The sequence below is a fragment of the Oryctolagus cuniculus genome, chromosome 21 (genome assembly GCF_964237555.1).
Source record: "Oryctolagus cuniculus chromosome 21, mOryCun1.1, whole genome shotgun sequence".
Classification (NCBI taxonomy): Eukaryota; Metazoa; Chordata; class Mammalia; order Lagomorpha; family Leporidae; genus Oryctolagus; species Oryctolagus cuniculus.
The window spans coordinates 1,757,052-1,780,765 of NC_091452.1; the positions used below are offsets into that span (position 1 = coordinate 1,757,052).

General features: G+C 58.2%; 1 protein-coding gene across 3 annotated transcripts in view; it reads right to left on the minus strand.

Annotated features, from left to right (window-relative positions):
• Nucleotides 1–12,199, minus strand: part of ADGRD1 (adhesion G protein-coupled receptor D1) — a 117,559-nt gene extending 105,360 nt beyond the window's left edge. For 2 of the 3 annotated variants that reach the window (XM_070066275.1, XM_070066277.1), the window contains exons 1-3: nt 11,620–12,150; nt 11,492–11,528; nt 91–174 (exon numbers count right to left, since the gene is read on the minus strand). In XM_070066275.1, the coding sequence (XP_069922376.1) occupies nt 91–174; nt 11,492–11,528; nt 11,620–11,676 (178 nt within the window). In that variant the 5' untranslated portion in view covers nt 11,677–12,150. Of the gene's footprint in view, nt 1–90; nt 175–11,491; nt 11,529–11,619 lie in introns of all 3 variants that reach the window. The other variant, XM_070066276.1, reaches the window with a different exon arrangement.
• Between the last annotated feature and the right edge of the window lie 11,515 nt (nt 12,200–23,714).

A 23,714-nucleotide genomic window follows, 5' to 3' on the forward strand; every position in this document is an offset into this window, starting at 1 on the left:
TCACACCCAGGTGTACCCCCGGCTGCCCTGCGTTTCAGCCTAAGTGGCCCCCACTGCGTCTTCAGCCCCGCCCCCTCACCCTCGATCTACCTCCAGCCGTGTCCTGAAGTTCATGGATCCCATCCACGCTCTCCAGTGGCCAGTAATGAGACGCAGACGCCAAGACCTCAAACCCTTGGGGGGAAAAAGAACACAAAAAATCCTGGTTAGGGAAGCACTGCAGATGAACTGTTTACCAGACGCTGTGTGGGCCAGGGGAGAGCGAGGTGTGCAGGGGCCACAGGAGACCTGAGAGACGTCCTTGGCTGTAGCAACTCTGCAGTGAGAGACCAGCGATCAGCTTCCTGACTGGGCGGAATGGCCGGTGCCTGTGACTGGCAACCACAGCCACGGGGCTCAGTGCCGGGACCCTAGACGCATGCCCCTCAGTGCTGGGAACCAGACAAGATGTACGTCACTCCGCCATCCAACACTATTTCAGAGTTAACAGCTGAGGCCATCAGACAGGAGGAGGCTGTACGGTTGAAACTCGTCTTAGGAGGGAGGCAACCCCCACATCGTGCCGGGCACCGTTCAAGGCGCTTTCAAGCGTTCCCCGGTTCCGTTCCAGCGACAACCTACACGGCTGTTCTCAGCTGTTTGTAAAGGGAGAATAAAAGTCTTGCTCAATCGGGCGGACAGACAGGTGGTTTCAGGTGCAAAGTCACACACAGGTCTGCTCCCCCGCCGTGCTTCCTCCACACTCAAAGCGCTTCCTTCCAAAATGCCCTACAGTCCCCTGCCCTGGGCAGACACGACGGCCCGGAGCTCTGTCTCCTGTTCCCTTTTCTCAACGCAACGTGACTTCCTGGTTTCCCCCCAGTCTAAGAGAGGCTGCTGTGTACCGTGACCAGCGCTCCCCCGACCCTGAGCCACCAGCCGTGTCCTGTCCCTACTCCTGCAGGTGACTGGCGTGAGCAGCTCCGTGCACGCAGCTTAGCCTCATGGGATAGCCCTCCTGCGCCTCCTTCCCAGAAGTGGGAGTAACGGTCCCGACGACTGAGTCACAGTCCACCGCCCAAAGTGCCTGCCAGGTCACAGAAAAGTGAAAATGAATAGGGCAGCCTCCGTGTTATTCCCTGTAACGTGCTTCGCAGAGATAATGTGATCATTATTGTCAGATGATGCAGCCTCCTACCCAGCGTGAAAACGATGACACACGGGAAGAGAATGTGCCGAGCGAGAGCTGTTCCAGCAAACAGCAGGGCCCGGCCAGGCGCTCGCACGGACGCCGCCGCCCACCGCGAGCCGGGGACGAGGCTTTAAGACGCAACGGAAGGAAAGCTCTCGTTCATACTGCGGCAAGAGGGAACATTCAAGAACGAGGCGCTGAGACTGTCCGAGACCCTCACGAAGAAACCACAGGAAAAACGGGAGCCACTGGATACATGGAGTTAGCCCACTCTGGAAATGGCAGACTCAGGATCATAAAAATATCCAAATCCTTTAGTCCGTACCGGGAATTACCAGTCCCGAGGCAGTGGTGTGGGAGAGAAAGTGACCACGGAACCCACTCTTCTAGAACATACCTAAGCAGGAGCCGCCAAGCGGGCCTGGCGAGGGGAGGAGCAGGGTGGGAGCACTGCGGGAGACGATCGCCCACGACGCCAGCACAGGAGGCCGTGTGGCGCTGCTCGCGATCCGGGAGCCCAGAGGGCAAAGGATCACACACGCCCCGGGCGGCTCACCGTGAACGCCGTGTTCGCCAATCAGAGGGAACAGTTACTCAGCCGAAGGTGCTGCTAGCCATCTGGGAAAAACTAAGATCCCTACCTCACTCTTTACACTGGACGATTCCAGCTGGGGCACAATTGCCGAGCAGGGTGGTATTCGGCCTAGCGGTTAAGGGGTGTTCAGGGCGCCTGTGCCCCGCGTCGGGGTACCTGGTTTGTGTCCCAGCTCTGCTTCCTGCTAACGTGCACCCCGGGAGGCAGTGGAGGATGGGTCCCTCCTCCCACATGGGAGACCCAGACGGAGTCCCCAGCTCCCAGTCCCAGCCTGGCCCAGCCCTAGCTCCAGTGGGCATTTGGGGGTGAACCAGGGAATGGGAGATGTCTCTCTCTGCCTTGCAAATGAATGAAAATAATTTTAAAAGCTGTAAGTACAAAAGAAGCGATAGGCGTCTGAGGTGGGGTGGACGTGCCAGACCCCAGGTGTGGTCCTCACGGCGGCATGGCCATGCAGTCACGCTCTGCCCCAGACACAGGGACAGTCAGCACATGCCAGCGCAACACAAAGAAGAAACAAAAAACCAAAAAGCCTTCTGAGGTCACGTGTTTCACTGCATAAAATTTTAAAATTCCTATACAAAAAATACAAAATACAAAAAATTCAAACCAAGGAATGTTATTTATATAATACATGACCAAAATGCGCAGATTTTTAGATGTATTAAATTCACTGTATCAAGAAAACTACTGTTAAGGAAAAACAAATGATTAGAACATTGGAACAAAAGCCCAAAAGAAAAATAAATGCCACTTATTTTAAAATCTACAAAAAGATGCTCAACTTGGCTTGCAATTTTTAAAAGTTCAAACTACAACAAGATAGCCTATCGGAGTGTACCCGTCAGACAGGCAGGCACAGTTAGAGATATTACGTTGGCAGGTTCCACCACGTTCTTGGTGGGAGTTCAGATCAGTTACAGCCTTTGTGGAGAACGATTTGGCTACATCCATCCAAATTTCAAGTGCACAGTCCCTCTAAAAAATTATTTACTTACTAGGCAGAGTTACAGAGAGGAGGAGAGACGACAGAGACGTTTAGGCTGCTGGTTCACTCCCGAAATGACCCCAGCAGCGAGCCCAGAACCCCATCCAAGTCTCCACGTGGGTGGTGGGGCCCAAGCACTTGGGCCATCTTCTTCTGCTTTCCCAGACACATGAACAGGGAGCTGGATTGAAGGTGACGCAGCTGGGCCTCAATCCTTCGCTCCCACGGGGTGCCCACGTCACAGTGGCTTACCCCGCTGTGCCACAACACGAGTCCCGTGCAACCCCTTTGACCTGGTAACTTCCTCCCAGGAATTCCCTCGAGATGCACACATGGCGTCGCAGGATTGCTTGTAGCAGCAAAGCCTGCACACAACCTCAGTGCTCCTTCCCAGCGGTCTGCGTCCCTCTGCGTGATGGACTCAGCGTGCAGCTGGTCGAATAACGAGGCCGTGTGGTCACACTGCTAGAGAATGTTCCGTCATCGCACTGTTCACTACATCCATCAAGGGGGGGGGCAGGCCCGTGGCCTCGCAGTCAAGACCCTCACATCCCACACTGCAGGGCCTGGGTCTGGTGTCCACTCCCAGCTCTCGATGCCCGTGTCCTGCTGGTGTGCACCCTGGGCGGGGGGCAGTGATGGCTCCCGAATGCCAGACCCAGGCTGAGCTCCCAGCTCCCGACTTTGGACCGACCCAGTCCCAAGGAGTTCTGGGCTCCTGGCTGTTGTGGTCATTTAGGGAGTGAACCAGAGATTGCAACGCCGCAGGCATCTGAGGAGAGAAACAGCAGACGGGAACTCTGTCTCTGCCTCTCAACGCTTGTAAAGACAAAAAAACAAAACAAAACAAAAACCCTATGTGAATGATAGACAATTCGTGTAAAATGCAGGCGCACAGAGCGCAAAGGGAAGAGGTTGAGCTGAGTGAACCCAAGGAACGGACTCTGGGTTTCGAGGATTTGAGGAAACTGGGGAGTGGGAGTTGGTCGGGTGTGGGGCGAGCCACTCGTTATCCTTTTATTCCATCGGAATTTTTGGAGCCGTGTTCCCTTTTGAAAATTCTGATGGGGCCGGCACTGTGGCGTGCAGTGCTGCCATCCCATATGGGCGCTGGTGCGAGTCCCAGCTGCTCCATTTCCAATGTAGCTCCCTGCCGATGTGCCTGGGAAAGCAGTGGAAGGAGGTCCAAATCCTTGGACTCCTGCACCCATGTGGGAACCCTAGAAGAAGCTCCTGGCTCCTGGCTTCGGATCAGTCCAGCTCCAGCCATTGTGGCCATCTGGGGAGTGAACCAGCAGATGGAAGGTCTCTCTCTCTCTCTCTCTGCCTCTAACTTTGCCATTCAAATAAATAAACCTTTAGCAAAAAGAATCTTTTACAGGGGCCGGCGTTGTGGCATAGCGGGTAAAGCCAACACCTGTGATGCTGGCGTCCATCCCACATGGGCACAGGTTTGATTCCCGGCTGCTCCACTTCCGATCCAGCTCCCTGCTAATGCACCTGAGAAAGCAGCCGCAGGTGACCCAAGTGCTTGGGCTCCTGCACCCACGTGGGAGACCCGGAAGAAGCTCTTGGTTTCCGCCTGGCCCAGCTCTGGCCATTGTGGCCATTTGCAAAGTGAACCAGTGAATGAAAAACATCTCTGACTCTGCCTTTCGAAAAACAGGTCTTTAAGACCGATGTTCACAATCAAGTCAGCCCAGGCGGTGTCCACACGGAACGTCCACACGGAAACTGCAGGACTCCAGTGTCTAAACTTTTGTCTCCCAGCGCCAAACATCTGCACACACCCAGCTCACCGGACCCGGGTTTCCATCTGCATCTGTCCCCTCAGTAGGACACACGGGCCCAACGTGTGAGCCCAGTGCAAAGCTGTTGTGTCAGCTCAAGGAAGCATCTAGACGATGACCTAGGTCCTGGGCACAGCCGAAAGTGACACCTGGCTTCGGCTGTTCCCACGGGAACAGTTATTGTAATGCGACATCAAAAACGTAAAACTCAGGCACACTCATTTTCAGCCCTGTCGTGCTTTTTCCCCAAAACTCGGATATTCACGGTGAAGACGGGAAATCCTCACCGACTTGTTATTCAGTTCGTCTGGAAAAGGATATGACGTCTCGTATACAAAGAACAGATGTCACTCCTCCGAACGGCCTTCGTGGCAGAGGGCTGAGAGTCAAGGGCGTCCCACACACCCTGCAAGCCCCACCCGGCACGAGCCAGCGTCTGCCCGCTGCCTCGTCTCCCTGTGCCCGCGTCTGGTCAGGTGCCCACCCCTGCATTGCCTCAGGCCTCCCACAGCTACCACACCGGCTTAGCCCCGGGGGCGAGATGAGTAACACCTCGGGGGCAGCAGGTCATGCGGTGCTGTTGAGTGGGACCAGGGAGGACACTCGTGACCGTCAGCTCCCGGAAGCCACAGGCGCAGACGCTGGGAGGAGACAGCAGCGCTGTCCGTGGGGACCACGGGTGCCTCCCAGGGCGGGCGGGCAGCCCGAGAGGAGCGGCTCCCCGACACCCAGCACCCGTCGCCCGGCGGTAAGCTGCACCGAGGACTGTCACGCCTCCCTCCCGCTCTTTAAAGAGAAGTTGGAAATCCAGATGTTTTTACTTGAAATCTCCCAAAATGGGAACGTGAGCAAGATTTTAATACCACGTGGTGCTAACCAGCTCAGGGGTCCAGGCTCAGCCCACAGGTTCTCTCTACGACCAAAGGAGTGAAACAGCCCGAAGTCGGGAGAACAAGGGGAACAGGACCCGTGCGGCTCCTCGCCCCTCAGGAAGGTGCCGCGAGGTCCTCCGGGCAGGCAGTGCCTCGGTTTCCCGCAGAGAGGCCCTCGTGCTACACACAGGCTCTCCCGCGCCCCTCCCACGGGCCCCAGCCCTAAAGGAAAGGGGCAGGGAGGGGAGCAGCAGAGAGGGGAAGGCCAGGTGCGAGCACGTCTCCCCGGGAGACAGGCGTGGGGGGAGGGAGACAGGCCGTGGTCAGAGCGAGTCAGTGCCTGGGGGGAGGGAAAGGGGGGGAGAAAAGGTGAGCGAGAGAGCGCGCCATGTTAATGCCCCAAAAAAGTTTTAGACGTCTTTGTTCCAGGACCGGCGCTGTGGTGTAACAGGTTAAACCATCGCCTGCCTCTGGCGCCCCATGTGGGCACCCGTGTGAGTCTCAGCCTCCATCCAACAGCAGATGGAAGATCTCTAACTCTACCTTCCAAATAGTCTTTTCCTTTTCAGGAAACTGAAATTTTCAGTATTCCACATTTCCCTACTCTTTTTTAAAAAAAGAGATTTATTTACTTGAAAATTAGAGGGAGGGAGGGAGGGAGGGAGAGAGGGGGGAGGTTCCTTTCACTGGTCCGTTCCCCTGGATGGCTGCAGCTGTCAGGGCTCGCTCAGACTGGAGCCAGGAACTTCATCCGGGTCTCCCATGTGGGTGCAGGGGCCCAAGTCTTGGGCCATCTTCTGCTGCTTTCCCGGGCCATTAGCAGGGAGCTGGATCAGAAGTGGAGCAGCCGGGACTCGAACCAGCACCCATATGGGATGCTGGTGCTGCAGACAGCAGCTTTACCCACTGTGCCACAGCGCTGGCCCCAGAGTTCCTACCCTTACCCTCTCCCTATCACTTGTTCTTCACATCCGTCACGGGAGGCCATACCGGGGTTTTGTTCAGGGGACTGCTCACACACGTGCGCCGACTGAGACGGCCGACTGCAGCAGGCCTCTCCTGTCCCCAACGCTGCGATGCCGTGCCCAGCGTCTCACAGGGCCGTGCCTGCCCTCAGCAGGCTGGCTGGACGCCTCTCGGCCACTGCCCGCACCACATGGCGCTTCCTCGTGTTATTTGCAATTCTGTGGCATGTTGGTGGTGGTGCTGGTGGCGCTGGGAGTGTGCTCTCTGCCCCACACATCAGACCCTGCTCTCTGACTGCGAGGACTTGGTCTGTTCTCTTCTACCACATTCCTCCGTGGGACAGGGGTGGGATGAGAAATTCTGACGTCTGCATTGGAAGTCTCCCCACTGTTAGAGCTCCAACAGTGCAACCAGTTAGGGCGTGGGATGTGTATGAAGGATCCAACATCAGCGAGGATCCAACATCAGCGATTTAAAGAGGAGGCCACATACAGACAGGACGGATGGGAAAACGCAAGGATGAAGAAACACACACCCAACACAGAGTGTAGTCACACCGCAGGTGCCCCGGAAGTTTCCACTCGTTCAGCAGGGCGCACGAGCGGCTGTGAGAACCGCGACAAGCACGTTATGACCAGGAATGAGGCTCGGTGACGACCTGCCGGCCTTGCCCGCGCCGTGTCAGGCAATCGCCGTCAGTACCTGCTCTGGCCTCCCGGACCCGCACGCAGGGCGGCGAAGTGAGCGGCCTCCGCCCCCTGGACAGGAACCCGGGGCCGGGAAACATCGGGATAATGGCAGGGTGCGGCCTTTTGCTTTTTTATGTTCCCTTTTGCTCAGTACAAACAAGCTCTCTATAAAAGGACCTGTTTGTGAATCTTAAAAAAGGACCTGCAATTTCACGGCTCACGCCCTGCGGATCGAATCTGCCACCGCAGCTCCGCGGTGCCGCCCGGCGCAGAGGCAGGCAGCGGGCAAAGGGCTCATGCGTGCCGCCTACGGGCCTCACCTTCCTCTCCATTCCGAGGTAACGGGAAGGGCGGGCTAAGTCCCTGGGGGCCCCGTCGACCTCACCTTCTGACCCGAGCTCCGAGATGAGGAACTGCAGTCACACGGGCATACAGACAGCACCTAGGCAAGGTGACGTCACCATGACTAACCCTAACCCTAACCCAACCCGACCCGACCCTGACCCTTACCCTGACTCTGACCCTGACCCTGACCCTGACCCTGACCCTAACCCTAAACCCTAAACCCTAACCCTAACCTCTGCAATCAGCTTCCAGTACACGAGATCTGCACTGGCAGATGTCCGATTACCTGGGCTCATGTACACAACCAAGTACCAGAAGCCCAGGCATCCCCTGAGACTATAAGTTATACAGGCTGGCTAGCCCCACAGCTCTGGTTTACCAGATGACCATCAGGTCTTCCACAGAGTTCACATGCACTACTTACTTCAAGAGTGGCACAGGGCGGGGGCCGGAAGGAGACAGGAAAAGCTCCTTGTCGTGTTGGAGTCTTGTAGAGAAATCGAGAAGCCCAGGGTGACTGTCCTACACTGGCGCCCCCTCCCCAGCAGTGTGCACCTCACACCCATCACTCAGCTAATGTTCTAACCAGCACCTGTGTCCCCTTCCTCCTTACAAAGTGTGAACTCCCTAAGGGAAAGCCCATGTCTTTCCAGCCGTCTGTGTGCGAATCACTTACACCACAGATGAAAGTGTGTCTGTCGGACTAACAGCATCAATGCCACCAGAGTATTAATACTGCGGCACGAGAAGGCTAACACTGGAGTGCGGGAGTGCTGATGCTGTGGGACGAGCACTAATACTTGGGCCCAGAGGGCTAGCACTACGGGAGGAGAGCACTAACACTAGACGTAAGCGGCTTCTAGTTTGCCCTTCGTGCGTGGACAGTGTCCCCAGAGGGCTTTGTGGCCTTCGAGGTGGGAGCAGAAATGGGCAGGCAGCTGCTGGATTCTCCGGTGACCCCCCAGAGGCCGAGGGTCAGACTTTCAGCAGGAGCAGAGGAGTGGAGCAAAGGACAGCGCAAGCCTCAGGAAGAGAGAAGGGGAGGGAGGCAGGCAGGAGCCACAAACGCCAGGGAAAGGAAGCAGGGTGACTTGACAGAGAGAGAGGGAGGGGGAGGGGGAGGGGGAGGGGAGAGGGAGGGAAGAGGAGAGGGAGGGGGAGGGAGGGGGAGAGGGAGGGAGAGGGAGGGAGAGAGAGAGAGGGAGGGAGGGGGGAGAGAGAGAGAGAGAGAGACTGCCTCCACGGAGAGCGTGGCGAGGACAGAGCAGGCAGCAGCAGGGCGTTGTCCTCGGAGAGACACCTGACGGTGATCCACCAGCCCTCATCACCCTTCCAGAGAGGAGAAGAGAAGCAAATAAGCGGATAGGGAAAGCAATGGGGGCGGGGGAAGTGCCAAGTCCCCAGAGCTGGAGCAGTTAGACAGGAGGGAGGACCCCCCACCCCGCCGACTCAGCGCCCGCGCCTGGGCACTCCTGCCGCTCCGCGCCGCTGTGACTTCTGGGGCGGCGGGCTCCTCAGGAAGCATTTTCTCTGCCTCCTTCAGGTCGTAGAGAGCAAATCTGTGTGGGGCCAAGACTGAGCTCACAGCTCCTGGAAGTTTAGGGTCAAGAATGCAAGTGCGTGTGCGTGTGCGTGGACCGCACAAATGTCCATGGGCATGTGTGGCTGCATAGACATGTGTGTGGACACCTGTGGGCTGTGTGGACATGTCTGTGCACAGGTGGATATGTGTGGACTGTGTGGATGTGAGTGCATGTAGATGTGTGTGGGTACATGTAGACATGTGTGGGCACATGTTGGACGTGTGAGTGCATGTGGGGTGTGTGGACTCTGAGGACATATGTGGATGCATATGAGTGGATGTGGATGGACTCCATGGACACATGTGTATGTGTGTGGACTGGGCACATGTGGACTGTGTGAACACATGTGGACGTGTGTGGGCACATGTTGGACATGTGTGTGCATGTGGGGGGTGTGGACTCTGAGGACATATGTGGACATGTATGGGTGGATGTGGATGGACTCCATGGACACATGTGTATGTGTGTGGACTGTGTGGGCACATGTGGACTGTGTGAACAAATGTAGACATGTGTGGGCACATGTTGGACGTGTGCGTGCATGTGGGGGGTGTGGACTCTGATGACATATGTGGACACGTATGGGGGATGTGGATGGACTCTGGACACATGTGGATGTATGTGGACTGTGTGGACACATGTGGATGTGTGTGGACGTGTGTGGACACATGTGGACGTGTGTGGACTGTGTGGGCACATGTGGACTGTGTGAACACATGTGGACATGTGTGGGCACATGTTGGACGTGTGTGGACACATGTGGATGTCTGTGGGCACATGTTGGATGTGTGAGTGCATGTGGGGGTTGTGGACTCTGAGGACATATGTGGACGCATATGGGTGGATGTGGCTGGACACCTGTGGGCTCTGAACTGTGTGGATGCATGAGAACACATGTAAATGCTGTCTCACAAGGCAAAGTCTGAGAAGAGCCCCAGCGCTCCTTTGCCACGCGTGGCTGCCCTTGTGAGCGGCTGGTTCTGTGGCTCCGGGACATGCCAGCTCTGCCTGAGCTCCCTGCTCTGCAACCGCTGCCCGAGGAGAGCCCCTGCTCCCCGTCTCCCGTCACTCCTCCAGCGGAACCAGCGTGAGCTGCAGGCGAGGCTGGGCGGGAGAACAGGAGTTGCGAGGCACGGGCAGCCTCTGCCTTTCTCAGCCCCAGGCCACGGACACCCTGCTTGCTTTCTTTGGATTTTCTGGCTGAAGAAAGGAGGACGCAGGGCCACCACAGCATCCACACCTTCAGACAAGGGACATCAGGAGCACAGCGGAAGTTCACATGGGGAGCAGAGGCCGCGTCCCAGCGCCGTGGCTGGCACACGGAGGCCGTGACAGTGACTGCTCCGTCCTGCGCCGCGACACTCAGCAGGGAGAGCAAAGCCGAGAGCCCCCTCCCCTCCCCCCCGCTGACACCCGTGTGTCACGGGCGCTTGCTCAGAGCAGGGCTTCCTGGGAGCTCAGGTCGCACCTGCACTGGGGCCCCCAGGGCTGGCCGGGCCTGGCGTGTCTGAAGGTGAGTCCTTGGAAAGGGGGGCAGGGCTGCTCGGAGGAGAGACAGCAGGTCACCAGCGGGCCAGCCGAGGCTTAGAGCCCGGCAGAGGTCTCACCACCACACATCCTCCAGCAGCAGACATGCGTGGCATTAGCCGGCAGCGGGTTCCTGCCACTCACTGGCACCTCCCCCCTTCCCACCAGATATGCACCCCACACACCCACCAAGGACACACCTGGCCCCGACACTACAACGCTGAGCAGCCACAGTGGCCAAGAGGCTCCGAGCCTGTGCCATTGTGCAACACGTAAAGCTGCCGCCTGCAACTCCGGCATCCCACAGGGGCACCAGTTCAAGTCCCAGCTGCTCCACTTCTTGTCCAGCTTCCTGCTAATGGCCTGGGAAAGCAGCGGAAGACAACCCTAGTACTTGGGCCCCTGCACCCACGTGGGGACCCAGATGGAGCTCCAGACTGCTGGTTTTGGCCTGGCCTAGCTCCAGCCGTTGTGGCCATTTGAGGAGTGAACCAGCAGATGGGAGGTCGCTCTCTGTCTCTATCTCTAACTGCCTTTTACATAAATAAGATCTTTAAAACAAAACAAAAGATAAGAGGCTCTGTCTGGAGTGAGGGTGCTCCCTCCGTGCCAGGTGCAGGCACGGAGGAGAAATCCCCCCCACCGAGGAGACATCAGGGACGGAGTGAACCAGCACCTGGTGGGGGAGGGGGGGGGAAGGGGGGCTGCAGCATTTGTCTGTCACTGAAGATGCGAGACGCGAGTCGAAGGAGACAGAAAATGTTCAACCCCAAAGGAGCGCATTTGCTTCATCGAAAGACTTTGTTCTCACGACCCAAGCAAGAGTCGGCTGGACAGGAGACCTGCTCCCCACCCACGGCTGTGGAGGGCCAGCGAGACGGGCAGCCCACCAAGGGCCTGCGCGGAGCCCCTCGAGAGAAACAGGGTGCCCACAGCAAGCAAGAGAGCACGGAGGAAACTCTCACCTGGATGGTCCTGGATCCTGGAGTCGGCGCCATGCACCTGCACGCAGAAGACCACAGCATGAGACACACCCGGGACACGCGGCAGCCGGCAGCGTCCCGGCCGATCCCAGGAGAGCCCCAGGACCTACCTGGAGGTTGCAGCAGAGCGGCAGCAGCCAGCAGCCCAGAGACAGCAGCCTCCTCATGGTTCCCTCGGCTCCGGGGGCCTGGGGGCGTCCCTGAGTTCCGGGCGGCTCCGGGGGCCTGGGGGCGTCCCTGAGTTCCGGGCGCCTGGGGGTGTCCCTGAGATCCGGGAGCGGCCCCTTCAGCTTTCACTTCCCTGGGAAAGGCGCCTTCTCACGGGTTCAGAAGCAGCAGGGTCGGAGTCTTCCTCAGTGTGTGCGTTGCAGCTGCCGAGAGTGCTAATGGGTGTTCCTTCCTGGTCTGCAAACTTGGAATTCCTCAGTGATCGATAAACACATGGCAGCTGGCAGGGCCCCCGCGGAACGCGATGCAGGGAGGAGAAACCCCAGTCGGCTCGCAGCCCCGGGCAGGCTGTCCCGAGCCAGCAGGCAGCCCCGGCCGTCAGCCTCTGCCGCGTATTTCAAGAGCTTCCTTGGCCCCTGTCCAGGTCTGCGACCGGACTTTCCTCTTGTGCTTGCAGTGCGGGAGAGAAGACGCCGCGCGCAGCCGTGCGCCCCGGAGCTCCTGCCCGCCCTGGGCTGGCCCTGGCTCCGGCTGAGCACGCACCGCGTCCCCTGCGGGTGGAGAGCAGTGAGTGATGTCAGAGGCTCTCCTCAAACTTCGGGCTCTCCGTTCACACCCGGCCTGTCGCTGCTGCGTCTTCCTGGGTCCTAACACCAGCCTGTTAGGAACAACCGGGAAGATCTGCAGGGTCAGAAGCAGACCAAACCGACGTGTGTGTATGTGTGTGTGTGTGTGTGGGAGAGAGGGGGGGGGGGAGAAAGACGCCTTCCAGTCGGCACCCTCAAAGTCAGCATAGATATGAAACACAAAGTGTAAATCAAACTGTGAACTCTGTTTCCACCCACGCCCCGGGCGCCCAGAGTGAGACACCAGGAGATCTATGGGCCAAAGTGGGAATAAACACAGCGCCACGGCTGCCACACCGAGCCTCAGCCTTAACCCTTTCAGAAGTCGGGTGTGTGATGGGCCGCTTTTACGGGATGTCCCGCGTGATCACGTACCCCCACCACAGCACCCAACGTGATAGCATCCGACCTCAGCCAGCTGGGCCTCCGTTTGCCCACGACGCACAGTTTATCCGAATGACTCCACATGCAGCCTGCCCCTCCCCAGCTGCGGGTGCTTCCCATGCTCCGCCGCACCCGGCTCTCAGCACCGACACCGACACCCTCCCCCCTGCACTGGGCTGCGGGGCAGAGCACCGCGCCTCTCTGTTTCCAGCCGGGCCTCTGACAGTGTGGGTGAGAAAGAAGTGGAGCTGGGAAAATATGTAGCACTCAATAAATGGTGCCATTTCTTACGAAGAGAAAACCTCACTGGGCGAGGATCATTATAAAGCAGAAAGTAAACGCCGGCTGATACTGTTATCTCCACTGTCCTGACTTTAAATGGGAACCAAGCGTCCCGAACCCACACGCTTCCTAAAGAGGACAAGAAAATGGCTTGCATCGCCCCGGGGGAGAGAGACGCTGATGTCAGAACACAAGGTGATTATTTTTAACTTGCGCCTGCCTCCGTGGGCCCTGCAGATTCTCCGATAGCCTGGGCTGCAGCAGGTTCCCGAGGTTTCTGTGAACTCTCCCCCCACCCCCGGCACTTGCAAACCCATGGACTCCACGACCTTTATCCCGTTGCCTGGGTGTGAGCACTGGGAGGACAGTTCATGCCTTTATCTTTGCCTCCCGTCCACCGCCCACCTGCCACCTCCCTCCGACTGCCCTGGGAGGAGGCAGGCACCACAGCGCTAACTTGAGATGAATTAAACAGGTGCTAAGTCCATGCCTCTCTCACTTCCAAGACTGAGCAAAGCAGACATGGCCGTCTTTCATTCCTTGCTTGCTTTGAGAGACAGAAGGGGAAAGCGAGCTCCCGTTGGCCCGTTCACTCCCCAGATGCCCACGGCTGGGGCAGGGCCAGGCCGAAGCTGGGAAGGTCTCCCGCATGGGTGGCAGGGACCCAGGGCTGCTATCATCGCCGCTGCTTCCTGGGGCGGAGCAGTCAGGCACCCCAGTGCCTGACCCACAGGCCAAACCAACCTCCCAACACACACACACATTTTTCTAATCAATAAATTGCTATCACATAATGAGAGGCTGCACTCAGACTAGAAACTGATGCAGAAGAATTCGGCAGCCCCTGCCCCAGGTGTCTACACGCTCCCTGGGCTGCAGGTTCGTGTGCTCAGTGAGAGAGCAGTCCTTCCTGAAGCGTGGGCGGGCCTGGGTCAGGGGACTTGGGATTGGCTGTGGGCCTCCCTCGACCTCCTTGCCCTGCCTCCAGCAGGCTTCCTCAGCCCTTGTGCTGTGCGATACCCCCTGTGCTCACTTTCCCAATCGGCTCGCCTCCTGCCGGTCTCTCCCCACTGACACGACGCGCAGGGAGGCCTCGGCCTTCGCCACTCGCTCACTGTGTGTCCAGCCCATGGCACGGCCCGGTGCCTGGCCGACAGCCCGCACGCCATCGCAAGCACGGCTCAGGGACGGGAAGCGTGGCTCTGCTCCAGAAGGCACGCGGGATCCGCACTGAGCCCGCGCTGATCCAATATCAAGATGGAGCCTTAACCGTGGTGAGGCTTCCTCTTCTCTCTCTTTTTTTCTTTTTTTTCTTTCTTTTTTTTTTTTTTTGACAGGCAGAGTGGACAGTGAGAGAGAGAGAGAGACAGAGAGAAAGGTCTTCCTTTGCCGTTGGTTCACCCTCCAATGGCCGCCGCGGCCGGCGCGCTGCGGCCGGCGCACCGCGCTGATCCGATGGCAGGAGCCAGGAGCCAGGTGCCAGGTGCTTTTCCTGGTCTCCCGTGGGGTGCAGGGCCCAAGCACCTGGGCCATCCTCCACTGCACTCCCTGGCCACAGCAGAGAGCTGGCCTGGAAGAGGGGCAACCGGGACAGAATCCGGCGCCCCGAATGGGACTAGAACCCGGTGTGCCGGTGCCACTAGGCGGAGGATTAGCCTAGTGAGCCACGGCGCCGGCGAGGCTTCCTCTTCTCAATCACTGTTCACGGGCGCTGCTGAGCGGGAGGCCAGCTGCCCGCGGGCTGTAACTGAGGGCCTCACGCAGCCAGCAGCCCTCGCAGGTCGGAGGTGGCTCCTGGACGGCCTGGGCTGTGTGAAGAGCCCTGCGGAGCAGCCCAGGCTAAGGGAGTGGGGCGATGTGTTCCTACAGCCCCATCACACCACCCTCCCATGTCTCCTCCAGCCACACGGATTCCCACAGACCACGGAACCCCCTCTCGGTAGCAGCAGCAGAGCTGCATGTACCTGGCGCTTGCTTCCAGGTAGATGAACTCAGCAGAGCAGGGATTCCTGAGAACGGGCTCAGGTGCTCACAACTCACAGTGCTACAGAAAGCAGCTTATGCTGTGGCCTGGCGGGTTAAGCCTGCGCCTGCGACACCAGCATCCCTTATGGGCGCTGGTTCGAGTCCCAGCTGCTCCACTTCTGATCCCGCTCCCTGCTAACAGCCTGGGAAGGCAGCAGAGGATGGCCCAAGCCCTTGGGCCCCTGAACCCACGTGGGAGACCCGGAAGAAGCGCTGGGCTCCTGGCTTCAGATAGGCCCAGCCCTGGCCTTTGCAGGCATTTGGGGAGGGAACCAGCAAATGGAAGATCTCCGTCTGTCTGTAACTCTGCCTCTCAGATAAATAAATCTTTAAAAAAAATAGAAAGGAGCCCAGTTAGAAAATTTCGGGGTAAGTTCATTGAGGAGGTGACAGGAAGGGACTAGAGAATTCTCTTAATGGCTAAAGTAAGAGAGAACATTCTGGAAGGAAGCTATGGCCGGGGCTCAAGTTCGGGGTGCAGCATGGCGTGGCTGACAGTGGTTCCGCTGGCCCGCCCCTCGGCGTTCCCTTCGCAGAACTCCTCCTTCACCTTCGCCGACCCGGCCTGCGCTGGGACTGCCGGGTGCTGCGGCAGGCACCGGACTCAGCAGGGACTTCTAAGCCCCTCCACACTACAGGCACCGGACTCAGCAGGTCTGGGGTGGACAGTGACCCACCCCATGCCAACCAGCGTCTTCCCTGCTTTCCCTCCCCCGTGGGAAATTCGATCGTTGGAGTGGGCATTTGGTGTAGCGGTTAAGACGCCTACAGCCCACATCAGAGTGCCTGGGTTCAAGGCCTAGCTCCACTTCATTTTTTTTTTTTTTTTTTTTTTTGACAAGCAGAGTTAGACAGTGAGAGAGAGAGTCAGAGAGAAAGGTCTTCCTTCTGTTGGTTCACTCCCCAAATGGCCGCTACGGCCAGAGCTATGCCGATCTGAAGCCAGGAGCCAGGTGCTTCTCCTGGTCTCCCATGCAGGTGCAGGGGCCAAGCACGTGGGCCATCCTCCATTGCACTCCCGGGCCATAGCAGAGAGCTGGCCTGGAAGAGGGGCAACCAGGACAGAATCCGGCACCCCGACCGGGACTAGAACCCGGGGTATCGGCACCGCAGGCGGAGGATTAGCCTAGTGAGCCGCGGCGCCAGCCCCAGCTCCACTTCTGATTCAGCCTGCTACTAAGGCAACTTGGAGGCAGCAGGTGATGGCCTACGTACATGCAGACCCAGCGGGAGTCCCAGGCTCCGGGCTTCATCCTGGCCCAGTTCTGTCAGTGCAGACGTGTGGGCAGTGAACCAGCAGATGGAAGATCTCAACCCTCCCTCTCTCTGCCTCTCAAATGTAAATATTTCAAATATGTGCCTAAGATGCTGGCATCCCAGCAGGAGAGCAGGGGTGAGAGCGAACGTGATGATGCCTCCTGTGCCCCTGGATCCTGCTCTACCTAAAGCCAGTTTCTAGAACAGACTCATGTTTTAGCTCAAACACATCTCAGGTTGATTTCTGCCCCTCGCAACCCAGGGCCCTGGTGAGTGCGAGCAATCTGGTGTTCATCGAGGCGTGAACACGATGGGCAGTGGCAGGAGGGAAGCTGGAGAGAAGCATGGACCCCGGCCACCGGTCCTGGGTCCCGCACCCCTCCGGGCACCACCTGAGACCTGCTCAGCCCACTCACTGCGCCTGTGCAGGGCAGGCAGCCGCACGCCGGCTTCCACCAGCTCTGCTCCCACCTCCATACTCCTGGGAGCCAGAGGCAGCCCCTGCCGCCTGCCGTGGCGTCTCTGTCCCCCGTCGGGGGCCCACTCAGCCTCCTGCAGGAGCCCAGACGCATCGGGAGCCCCGCCCCTGGAGGAGGTCCCGTGCCTTGCTGCATCGACGCCTGCCCGCTCCCCGCTGTCACTCCCCTGTCACCCGCCTTCCCCTGGAGTCGCCCTGCAGAGCACGGCTCCCACGCACGCGTCTGCCTCAGGCTCTGCCTTCAGAGGACGAGGGGAAGACGCGCGTGCGCCTCAGCCCCACGACCCCAGAGGCGTCCAGGAACCTGTCAGCGCCGCGAACCGCACGCACACGCGGTTCCAATGTGCCCCTGAGAAGTTTCCTGGGGGAGGACCCACAGCTTTTATCCGGTTTCAAAGAGAAGGACAAAAGTAGGAAACTGCTCGGTTGGTGATGAGCATTTCAAGCAAGAATACACGTGGTAGTCACTGCTAATCAACCCAAACCGTTCTCCCACTTCTGCCAAAATATTGTTATTTGAAAAGCAGAGTGACGGGGGGTGGGGGGAGACAGAGAGAGAGATCTTCCATTTGCAGCTTCAATCCCTAAATAGCTCCAACAGCCAGGTCTGGGCCAGGCCAAAGCCAGGAGCCAAAAGCTGCATCTGGGTCTTCCCCACGTGGGTGCAGGAGCCCAGGCACGCGGGCCATCCTCCGCTGCCTTCCCAGGTGCACGAGCAGGGAGCTGGATCAGAAGTGGAGCAGCCGGGACTCAATCCAGTGGCCGTGTGGGACGCCAGCCTCCCAAGAGGTGGCCGAACAGGCGACACCACAACATCTGCTCTCTCTGTCCCTAGGTAAACCCCAAGCATAGTAGGGTTTTAGCTCCAACGCGTTCAGTTAAAAAGGGTCACCTCCCTGTGGCCTGCGGCCGATGAGATGCAGGCAGCGGGAGGCCCCGGAAGAGGCTTCAGTGAGAACTCATGAAGGAGAGGCCCCTCTGACCGTGGCCGCTTCCCGGCTCCAGGGAGACGACGCGCGGGGGTGGAGCAGCTCGAGGGACGATAACAAAAACCAGACTCCGCCTGCTGACGGGCAGAGCTGGGAAGAGCTCCACTCCCGTCTGAGAAAAACCCACCACGTGTGAGGCACAGCTGTCCTGGGACCAGAGCACCGCGCTCAACGAAACGCCCAGGACAGAGGGAGGCAGACTGACCTGAGGACAGACGTGAGACAGACAGATGTGAGACAGACAGACGTGAGACAGACAGACGTGAGAGAGAGATGTGAGAGACATAGGACAGACAGACGTGAGAGAGAGACATGGGACAGACAGACGTGAGAGAGAGATGTGGGACAGACAGACGTGAGAGAGAGACATGGGACAGACAGACGTGAGAGAGACAGACGTGAGAGAGAGACGTGGGACAGACAGACGTGAGAGAGAGACGTGGGACAGACAGATGTGAGAGAGAGACGTGGGACAGACATGAGAGAGGCAGACGTGAGAGAGAGACGTGGGACAGACAGACGTGAGAGAGGCAGACAGGTGAGTGGCAGGCAGGTGAGAGGCGGGAGGAGAAGCAAACCGGCATGAGGCGAGACCGCAGGCCCCAGGAATGACTGACAGGGCTGGGCAAAGCCAAGTCTGCGGAGGCCTGGGGTGAGCGCCGGCAGCAGCCCCGTGCACGAGCGCCATCGGCGAAGGCTTTCAAGGCCTTGGAGACTGTGTGGGCTGAGAGCACAGTGCCCGGCACAGGGGGCTCCGTGCCCGCTCTCCCCCCGGGTCTGGCAGGGCTGCAGGGGACACTGGAGGCCAGCAGGAAATGGGGAAAGGGCCAGGGTAGCCAGGAAGTGCCGGCCACCACTGTGCGGAGCCAGGGAGCCCGCCCAGACCTTCCAAGTCCTGAGGTCACAGGGAAAGAACAGCCCTCCAGGGCCCCAAGCAGGGAGGAACCCAGCATTGGGGGAGGGGCCGGCGACATCCCAGCCCCGGGGGAGGGAGGGAAACTCCCTGAGAAAAGCCGCCGCGAGACCCAGGGACGCAGGGTCGCTGCACCAGGCAAGCAGGAGCCAGCCCCTGAAGACCAGGAAAGCCCACGGTGCAGCCATACAGGAGCAGCTGAGCTGAATGCACAGCAGGGCACGGCAGTGCCTCTGCCACGCCTCCCTCACCCCGCACCAGACCGTGTGTGGGGAGGTGGAGCCTGAGCCCCCACTGAGCGGAGCACGGCTGCTGCCCAGACACACACACACACACCACACACATGCAGACATGCGCATGCCACACGCATGTGTGTGCACCTGCACACCTGCACACACGTGCATTGCCCACTCACACACATGTATATATGTGATGGGACAAGGACATCAGCCTCAGCCATTCTCGCTCACGGCCCAAAGAGGTAAGCACTGGAAGGCGTTCCCTGCCCTTGACTCTCAACTGGGTCTCACACCCGTTGCCTCATACCCCACCCCCCACCCCTCACCTGAAAGACCAGTTCCAGGAATTCCCCTCCACCTGCTACCCCCCACCCCCGCCCCCATCCCAGACCTCCTACAATATAAGAAGGCCTGGCCCCTGGGGGTCGGGGCCTTCTGCCCGTGCTCTGTCAGTGTGGATGCCGGCAGTTGGTCGCCCACCTCTGCGGATTCATTTCTCTGAATAAATTCGGTCTGGCTGTAGATTCCTACACTGCCTCCTCTCTGTTCTGCGTCTCTTTTCCCAGCATTTTGGTGCCCTGTGTGAGGAGGCACCAATCTGCAACTCTTTTCCAACAATATACACATCACAGGTGTGCCCTGTTGCACCTGTATGTGTGTATGAAACACATGTACTGTCACACATGCATATATGATCTTGCATACATTACACTCAACACATATCATATATGTGTTCGTGCACACATTACATACATGCATATCTAGTCACATGTCATAAGACACATGCACGTGTGTGCGCATGCACAGCACGCAAATATTGCACGTATAGACCCAGGCACACTTTACATGTATACACACACATACACAGAGGTGCCTCTGCACCTACATATATGCACCTCACACGCATGCACACAGACACATGAAAGGCCCAGCAGAGAAGAGTTGGGCCCCTTCGCCAGCATAAATCCTGCTTACTGAATGTCCACTGTCTTCCTCGTAATGTCCACCACTCACCCCAGAATTATGGCACAACCCCCTGTCAGGAAACAAGGCAGCCAAGCCTCTAACATGCAAAATCTTGAGTACGTGTGGTTCACATGCTGAACACGGAGACCACACTCCTGGACAGCGGGGTCTCTGCGGGGACGGAGCTGGAGGAGGGGCCGCGCAGAAGCACCGTCCGTGCACACACACGGACACCACACTGCGTCTGCGGCTCCGCTGCAGAATCAGCCCAGGTGAGGGGCACCAGCCCGCTCCGTGCCAGGCCCGGGAAGTCAGCCAAACCGGAACGAAGAGCAGAGACACGGCATCACAGGCGCTAACATACGTGTGAAATTCCAGACGCACACGTGAGCGCGTGAGACAGAAAAAAAAAAACACTTGAAGACATAGTGAGCTAGAATTTTAAAAAAAGCAAAAGGAAAGCCACCCAGCCCCAGCCCAGCAGCTCAGACCGTCCCAAGCAAGAGATGCAGACACACACAGAGGCCCGCCGGGACGCGTCATAGCTGCTCCAGAATTGAGTATAAAGGGGAAGTCGCGGGGGCGACTGGAGGAAAAATGCACAGTGCACACAGAGGCGCAAAAGGACGCGCAGCGCAGAGGGAGCATTGAGCAGCCTGCTGGTCACAGACGGCGTGAGCAGGGGCAACACAGGGGACAGCTCAGGGCGGCAGGGCAGGGGAGGGTCAGCCCGAAATCCCACGTCCAGGGACCGAGTCCGTCAGAGACAGAGAGGGCTGAGGCCAGGGCTGCCCAGGGCTCTTCCGGGGCTGATGGGAAAGCTCTGGGCGCAGTGAGGGCTGCACACCCTGTGAACTCTGGGAAGTGAATTTTATTGCACGTGAATTGCACCTCAATAAGAATGGAAGAGGAATAAACATGTTTCAAGGGGCCGACGCTGTGGCGTAGCGGGTAAAGCTGCTGCCTGCGGTGCCGGCATCCCATATGGGCGCTGGTTCAAGTCCCGGCTGCTCTTCTTCCAATCCAGCTCTCTGCTGTGGCCTGGGAAAGCGGTAGAAGATGGCCCAAGTCCTTGGGCCCCTGCACCCACGTGGGAGACCTGGGAGAAGCTCCTGGCTCCTGACTTGGGATCAGTGCAGCTCCAGCTGTTGCAGCCAACTGGGGAGTGAACCAGCAGATGGAAGATTCTCTCTCTCTCTCTCTCTCTCTCTCTCTCTCTCTCTCTGCCTCTCCTTCTCTCTGTGTGTAACTCTGACTTTCAAATAAATAAATAAATAAATAAATAAATAAATAAATAAATAAGTCATTTAAAAAAAACCTGTTTTGAACAGAGGAAATGTTCGCTAACAGCAGCCCAGACTGCAGGAGCCCTGTGAGCTCTCTCAGCAGAGCAGTGCAGCTCCAGAAACCTGGACCTCCACGGACGATGAAGGTGTCCAGAAGTGGTGAAAATCAAAGTAAATGGGAAAAACCTTATTCTTACTTTTAATCGCCATAAAAAGAAAGTTGGCTGTCTCAGAAAACATGCTGTGGGGTATTGGCGCTGTGGCATAGCAGGTAAAGCTACTGCCTGCAGCGCCGGCATCCCATATGGGCGCTGGTTCGAGTCCCGGCTACTCCACTTCTGATCCAGCTCCCTGCTAATGCACCTGGGAAAGCAGTGGAAGATGGCCAAGTCCTTGCGCCCTGCACCCACGTGGGAGACCTGGGAGAAGCTCAGGCTCCTGGCTTTAGCCTAGGCCAGTGCTGGCTGTTGTGGCCATCTGGAGAGTGAACCAGCAGATGGAAGACCACTCCTCTCTCCCTCTGCCTCTTCCTCTCTCTCTATAACTCTTACAAATGAATAAAATAAAATATTAAAAAATAAAGAAAGAAGTGTGCTGTGAGTTGACAGCATGTGTGAGAATTAACGGTGTAGCAAACGAACAACAGAACCAGAAGGAGTAGGCGGGGAGGGAGGGAGACTGAGTGAGGCGTTCGTGCTGCCGGCGGTGTGAGCTCACCGTGAGGTCACTGCCACTACGTAGAGACCGGTACACTTAGGACAAGCCCAGAAAGAAACGAGAGAGAGAGAGAGAGAGAGAGAGAGAGAGAGAGAGAGAGAGAGAGAGAAATAAGCCACAGTAGACATAAACAGGAAGCATAAACTCAGAACTGATCCAAAACCAGACCACACGGAGGGCGATGGAGCAGACAGGAAGTAACTGGCAGAGGCGGCGGTGTCGTTCCAGCCAGAACAGTCGTCCTCTGAGCGCACAGGCAGACGGAGACTCCCAGCCTGTGTACGGGGAAGGCCCGGCCGTATCCGTCTGCGAGAAACACACTTAACCACGGGTGGCGGCGTAGCCAGGGTAGAGACCAGCGTTGAGGGGGGAGACACAGCCTGCACACACAGAGAAGAGGAAGTCGGCACGTGTGCGGGACCAGACAGTGACATCTCATCTTACCCAGGTGCAGGGGTGGGTCCCCAACACGCAGCACAGCCCCAGACAGGTGGGCAGACACCTCCCAGCCTGAAACAGGTGGGCACCTCCCAGCGCAGACAGTGGGCACCTCCCAGCCCAGACAGTGGGCACCTCCCAGCCCAGACAGTGGGCACTGACAGCCCAGGCAGTGGGCACCTCCCAGCCCAGACAGTGGGCACTGACAGCCCAGGCAGTGGGTACCTCCCAGCCCAGGCAGTGGGCACCTCCCAGCCTGAAACAGGCGGGCACCTCCCAGCCCAGGCAGTGGGCACTGACAGCCCAGACAGTGGGCACCTCCCAGCCCAGGCAGTGGGTACCTCCCAGCCCAGGCAGTGGGCACCTCACCTTCAGGACACAGTATGACGACATCCCTGAATACACCAAAACAAAGCCCAAAAACATCAACCCAGGGGTCCCACGAGAACATCAGCACCCGCCCAGGGATCCCACGGGAACACCACCACCCGCCCAGGGGTCCCACGGGAACACCACCACCCGCCCAGGGGTCCCACGGGAACACCACCACCCGCCCAGGGGTCCCACGGGGACATCACCACCCGCCCAGGGGTCCCACGGGAACATCACCACCCGCCCAGGGGTCCCACGGGAACATCACCACCCGCCCAGGGGTCCCACGAGAACACCACCACCCGCCCAGGGGTCCCACGAGAACATCACCACCCGCCCAGGGGTCCCATGGGAACATCAGCACCCAACAAACCGACCTAGAAGCAGGATGAGGGCAGGTATCTGGGTCTGGGAAAGAAAGTGCTCTAACGTGTCAGGGTGGCTCAGCGTGACTGTCGGGGCCGTGCTGTAGTGCAGCAGGCTAAGCTCCCCCAGGACACCTGCATCCCATATGGTTCAAGACCCGGCTGCTCCTCTTCCGATACAGCTCTCTGCTGTGGCCTGGGAAAGCAGCAGAGGATGGCCCAAGTCCTTGGGCCCCTGCACCCACGTGGGAGACCGGGAAGCTCATGGCTGCAGGTTTTGGCCTGGCCCAGCTGCAGCCATTGTGGCCATCTGGGGAGGGAACCAGCAGATGGAACATCCCTCTCTCTGTAACTCTGCCTTCCGGTAAACAAAAAATAAATCCAAAAAAAAAAAAAAGTGACTGTCAATGCCCTAAAACACGTTGAATGGCTTCCTTCAAGTGGGTGAGCGTAGCACACTAACGACTAGAGCGCTAGCAAGAGTCTGGCAGGAGCACATGAAAAACATTGTTGATATTCTAGCAAAGAATGATTGAAAATTAAAATAGAAAATATAATTTATAACAGCACCAAAAAGTTACGTATTTTCCTTTTAGGGAAGCTGGGGGGGGGGGGCACTGGGCCTGCTCTGGGTCTCGCTATGGTGTTGGCTACACAGCCCCTTGTGCTCCCCAAAACCCAGGAAACGGTACTCTAAAAG